The 6,289-nt window shown below is 39.2% G+C and overlaps 1 protein-coding gene across 1 annotated transcript in view; it reads left to right on the top strand.

Moving 5' to 3' along the window:
- Prdm2 (PR domain containing 2, with ZNF domain) overlaps positions 1-6,289 on the top strand; it is a gene marked incomplete in the record, with an annotated part of 99,967 nt that overhangs the window by 28,277 nt on the left and 65,401 nt on the right. Inside the window, 1 exon segment of the mRNA XM_013507399.1 lies at positions 401-553. Within this exon segment, the coding sequence (XP_013362853.1) occupies positions 401-553 (153 nt within the window).

Here is a 6,289-nt window from a genome sequence, read left to right as displayed (position 1 = left end):
TATTTGTTTTCACGAGAAGCCACTTTGAAGATATCAATATGTAATACAACAAGCATTGTTAATTTCCTACCACTTTGTAACCCTGAATTGTCTGTACTGTACTTTTGCTATTTTGTAAAAGGTTGTCTGTTTGTTAATGTTTTCCTTCTTTTATTTTTAAAATAAAAAAAAGAAAAATAATGGGAATTACACAGTTTTGAGTTTCAACTTTCACCTTGTATTTTTCTTTCCTCTTTTACTTTGATTCCCTGAAATGTTTTTTTAATAGACTACTTGTATATAATAAAAGAATTACTTGTTTTAAAAGTTGAAAATGAAAACATTTTAAAAGTTGAAAATGAAAACATTTTTAAGAATTGTTGTTTACAGGAGGCTTTTGTTCTTTTTCTCCATCCCCAAGGTGTATTATCCGAATTTGGGGTGGATGTGCATTGACGCCACCGACCCTGAGAAGGGGAACTGGCTTCGATATGTGAACTGGGCTTGCTCGGGAGAGGAGCAGAACTTATTTCCCCTGGAAATCAACAGAGCCATTTACTATAAAACTTTAAAGGTAACAGTGTTGGAATTAGTCTACTGCTATTTGCTCTGCATGCGTCTTCTCAATGTAGTCTTTAGTTGAATAACTACTTTTCAGACCTTGAAAGGATTATAGTTGAAGTGCTTGATCCACACACTCAATGTTCTGTGTTAAATATATGCTTGCTACTGCTTTGCGTGCGTCAGGGAACTAAAGTACGAAGATCATCTTGACTAATTACATGCTGCATCTTTCTAGATACCACTGATTAAGCGTGTGGCAGCTGCTTCCCTCCTCCAAAGATGCAGATGCGTTGGGAACTGTCTGACTGGCAGATTTACCCCCTCTAAGAAACTGTCAATAGCTATGGCGGTGCTGTGCTAACTGGAAACATATTCACAGTCTTGCTTTTCCTTTCCTTCACTTTTATTCAGAATAGAAGCTAAAAGAACATGTTTCTTTCTTCCGCCAAATTTTTATTTGGAGACACTAATTGCTGAGATGCAAAGAAGAGGAAAGCCATGTTTAGGGGTGGTGGGGAGGCACCGAGCACGTTCAGGAAGTTACTATGAGGAAGTTCTGGGCGTTTCTGGGTTTCAGCGGTAGACAAGCCTGCATTTCACTCCTTGTCTCCACCAGTCCTGTTCTCCAGGAAGACAGATCTGCACAGTGTGTGGAAATTGCCATAGGTGGGATCTTGACGCTGTAAAGATTGGTGGTTACTTTTTCAGAATAGATACCATTGCTGGAATTGCGATAAAGCAAATGCATCTTTATTCCCTTACTTCCATTATCTAGGTCATAGACCGGGGGACACAAGTGCTGGGGAAAAAGTAATCTCTGTGGAGTTGAAAACTCCTGATGAGCAAGCATGGAAGGTAGTGGCCAGGTTTACAGTGTGCTGAGTCTCATTTAGCTAGCATATGGCTGTTTAGTTTTCCTCCGCGGCATTTTTTCCTGACATCGTCACCGGTTGTACTGTCACTTATACCCATGTTCTGCTTCCAGTCCCTGGACGAATTCGTTTTTTTCCTTTTTGTTTTTTTGGTGATACTTTTTCATTTATGACTCCTAAAACCTTGTTTCCTTTTTTTTTTTTTCTGCTGGATCACAATAGCGTGTCTTTCTAGTAGGTATTACTGTACAATCTTGTTACACTGGATTTGAAATTGGATTCAAAATGTGATTTAAGAATTTATTCTCTTTCCCAAAGCTAAGTGAGAGAGACATGTGGTTGGTTTAGCAAGATAGAATCCTGGTAGAGATGAAACACCAGCCAGAGGATGAATAGGAGACAGTTAAGGTAGTTAACGAGCAATGGCCCCAGGAGATACAAGGCACTGCTTCAAGTTAAATGCGTGCTCCTCTCTGACGGCGGATTTGCAGGAACTTAGAGAAACTGGGTAGAGTGGTGGTTGGGAAAGTGAACTTTGAGGCCACATGTGTTGGTTAAATCCTGCTCACTTCATGATGCACAGTGGGTGGGGGTGACTTCTCTAGCTCTGTGACCTTACCAAGTCCTTTCCATGTGCTTCATAAGATACAGGTCTGTTTAGTATCAACCTCACGGAGTTGTTGGGAGGAGCACACAGGTGTGCGGGGCCAGAAAAACCGAAGCAGCTGCTAAGTGCTGATAAATGACAGCTGTCCCTTTTGGTATAGGGAGGAGTAGGCACATAGGAGTAGACTGCTTGGCAACTGTTGGCTTTTAGATGTATGGCATGTAAAGTTCCTCCATCTCTCTCAGTTTTCTCATCTACAAAGATAGAGGAAGTGGTACAGGTTGAGTGTCCCTTATCTGAAATGCCTGGCACCTGACGTGTTTCAGATTGTAGATTTCAGTATATCTGCATATACACGACAAGATATCTTGAGGATGGGACCAAAATCTCAACATGAAGTTTACTTACATTTCATATACACCTTGTCCATGTGGACAGAAGGCAATTTTAAGCAGTATTTTTAGTGTCCCTGACTTTTGAGTGTTAGCTGTCACATGAGGTCCCACGTGGCATTTCCAGTGTGTAGCATCATGTCAGCGCTCAAAAAGTTTCACATTTTGTAGCATTGCAGGTTTTGATGTTTGTTTTACAGATACTGAGTTTGTAAAACTAATTCATATAGTTGTTGACGTGAAACAAGCCAACATGCAGTAGCTTAGTTGAAAGTATGAGATGCCTGTGCTATTATTTTTACCTGTCTTTGTCCCAAACAGCACAGTTCTGATCTTTGCAGGCCTCCCCCAGTCCTGACCTTTGATATTTGCTTAAATATGCATGAGACCTTTTAGGTTCCTTACTGGTGAACACCTAACTGTATTCTTTTGGATTAAGCGTTCTGTGGGGTGGATTTTGTAAATGATTATATGTGATGTTCTTGAGGCCCTGTAGTGCTGTCTCAACTGATTCTACCCAGGTAATGGGGACATTTTAACATTAGATTTGTTTGCACTATGATTCAGAAGTATTTTAAATTCCCAAAAGTTAACTGTTATGCCTGCCTATCCATTCCTTCATCTGTTCATTAGTTTGACAAATACTTACTGAGTGTACCAGTATGTAAACGGGACAGACAAGGTCTCCAGACTCATGGAACTTACACTTTTTTGAGAAGGAGGTATATAACAAGCAAATAAATAGGTTAACAAAATTATCCCAGAGAGCAGTTAAGTGCGTTGAAGACAGTGCAATGCTATAGAGAATGCTTAGGTAGGAGGAGGGCTGCTTTTGCTCTAGGGAGGACAGGGAAGGCTTTTCTGAGAAAAGACATTTGATTTCCACTCCTGGGAAGGAAGAAGCCAGCCATGCGAAGATCTGGGGGGAAGACCAGTGCAGGAGGAGGGACCATTAAAAGTAAGAGCCTTGGAGTTGAACTGCCCTGGTAAAATGTGGGTTTATAGGTACGTACTGATATATAGAGAAGACAGTGTGCTTGGTTTTTTAGTGCTTCTCTGAACTCAAAGGAAATGTTGGAAGGGTTTTAAATCTTGTTTTTATTTTTTCTTTGACATTAAAATACAGCACAGGGCTGGGGATTTAGCTCAGCGGCACAGCGCCTGCCTGGCAAGCGCAAGGTTGTGAGTTCGATTCCCGGTACCGGAGAAAAACCAAAGAAAAAACAAAAACAAAAACAAAATACAGCACAGTCACACACTACTATAGGTAGTGTCCTATAGTATACTACTATAGGTGGTGGTCCTATCAGGTCATATCGACCAGTGACCTTTGTAGCCAGTTTAGTTCTAGTGAGTATACTCTGAGATATTTGTACAATGACAGAATTGCCTAATGACACATTTCTCAGGATGTATCTCATCCTTAAGAAACTCATGATTATGTGAAAAAAGTTGTTTGGTCTTGACTTTATTTTTAAAAAGGTGGATTTGTCCTTCTTTTGTTTAACAATATGACTATTCTTTTCTTCCAAAATTCGGCACAGAAAAAAATCTTGAAAATGTTAAGATGTGCAAAAAAAAAAAAGAAAAAATCAATGCAGGAGGGAAGGAAGAAATCCATAATTTAAGAAAATAATATTTTCCTTTCAATAAGGAAAGCTTATCTGTATAGTTGTTTAAAGTAAATTTGGAAAACATACAGTGCCGTAGTGAAATAATATCTCAGTTCTTAACAATCTTGAAAGCTGTTCAGTAGGGAACAAATCAGACAATCTAGCACTTTGCCAACCCATTAGGCTTTAAAAATTTTTAGATTAGTGGTACAGATGGATTCTGGGATATTTCTGTAGTGTTGTTTGCAGCAACAAAAGGAGTAAGTTAGGGCACAAGTGCCTTCCTCTGGCAGAGTCTGTGCCAGTGGTGAACTCACCAAGTCACTGGTGCGGTGCCCGGCTGGTGCCCGCAGTGGAGAAAACACGTAAGCGTGCTCTTATTCTTGGAAGTTTCCAGAAGATGTCTGGTGGTTACTTCCAGCCAGCGTGCTGGTTGTGCTGCTTGGGTAAGGAATATGTTAAGAATACATTTGTTTTTATTCCTTCCTGTATTCTTACTTTGGTTTATTTTATTTTTATTTTGAGACAGGACCTCACTTAGTTGCCCATCCTTGGCTCAAATGTGTGGTCCTCCTGTCTGTCTCCCAGATGCTGGGATTACAGATAGGCACCAGCATGCTTGGCTTGCTTGCTTGGTTGTGTATTTATTTACTTATCTTAAAACCTTACATATAGAGCCCTAATTTAGACTAGTTTTCTGAAATATTTTTTGGTACCATGATTTCATAAATAACAAAAAGAAAGGAACTGTTTGGCGTTTAAATAATCTAGAAGTAGTTCGCTTTTGAAGAGTATTCAAAGCAGTTTAGGTCATCAGAGTGCCAAAAGGCATTTACAATAGCTGTTTTGACTCATTAATACTTACTTCGTGGGAGAGTCCACAGCCTTCACACTAACCTACAATCCTAGCCCTTTTTATTTTATCATTTTTATTTTGAGACAGGTTCTCACTACAGTAAGTTGCTAAGTTACCCAGGTTGGGCTTGAACTTGCGATCCTCCTGCCTCAGCCTCTCATATTGTTGGGATTGCAAGAGTCTGCCATCATGCCCAACTAAAATTTATTTATTAAAGAAGGTATTTTGGTATAGGTTTAACTGATTCAAGAAAGGGAATAATACATTGGTTCAAAGATAATTAAATGACATTTGAGCCATTCTTAGAGAAACCATGAACTTTAATTTTAAAGTTCTTTAAAGAATTTAGCCTGTTTCAAAATTTGTACTATATTAACAGAGTTCTGCAGAGAACGATGCAGTAATGTTTACTTTTACCAGCTTTATCTAAGAAGGTATGTGGAAGTGAGGAAAGATTTTTGTTTCTAAACTTCTCTTAGATGGTAATTTCTCTCCTGTTCAAAAAAAGACAAAACCCAGGATCATTCTCTTATATAATCATAGTGCAGTGACCAAAATCAGGAAGCTAGCACTGACGCTTTTCCTTGCAGGGAAAGAATACTACCATAATTCAGTTGTATGTCTTATCAGTCTCCTTGGCTTGGACAATATTACCTTAGTCTTTGATAACCTTTTAGTTTGAGAACTGGACAGTTATTTTATAGACTGTCTCACAGTTTGAGGTTCTCTTAGGTTTCATCATGATTAAATTCCATGTATGCCTAATGGGCGGAAATCTCCCAGAACTGATGCATGTTCTCTGCATCATGTCAAGAGGCAAATGGATATCCATTTGTCTCATTACCGAGACACCTTTTCCCCCTTGTGATTGATATTTGTGGGGAGACTCTGAGATGATGCAAATGTTCTATTACTCCTCAAACTTTCACCTGTTAGTTTTACATCCATTGGTGAATCTTGCCTGAATCACATATTTGCTGTTAAGATTGTCAAATGGTGTTTTTCTGGTTCCTTCATTTCTTTTCACTTATCATTGAGCTCTATCTACTTCAAGGAAGAACTTGCCCTTTATTGTTTATTCATTCATGTCAGTAAGACTCAGCGATTCTTATTTTATTCACTGGCTTTGATGGTATCTTGCTTGCATCTGTACTCTTAGAACTTTTTGAACAGATGAGTCATTCAAGGAGAAACCAATAAGCCCTTTTCCCGTTTGGTTAGGTCCAGTGTTACCACGCAGCATGTTTTGTTCACAGAATCTTGTTGTAGGTGTACTAGGTATGTTGAGGAGGGCGTGCTCATGGCTCCCACTCACATAAGACTTGTAAAGTATTTGATGTTTTTTTGTTTTGTTTTGTTTTGTCTTTTTGAGACAGGGTCTCGCTATGCAGTTCAGGCTGGCCTTG

The sequence above is a fragment of the Chinchilla lanigera genome, unplaced genomic scaffold (genome assembly GCF_000276665.1).
Source record: "Chinchilla lanigera isolate Chin_1 unplaced genomic scaffold, ChiLan1.0 scaffold00126, whole genome shotgun sequence".
NCBI classification, from domain to species: Eukaryota; Metazoa; Chordata; class Mammalia; order Rodentia; family Chinchillidae; genus Chinchilla; species Chinchilla lanigera.
Note: the sequence above shows the minus strand (reverse complement) of the source record. Positions and strands in the feature narration are given on the sequence as shown.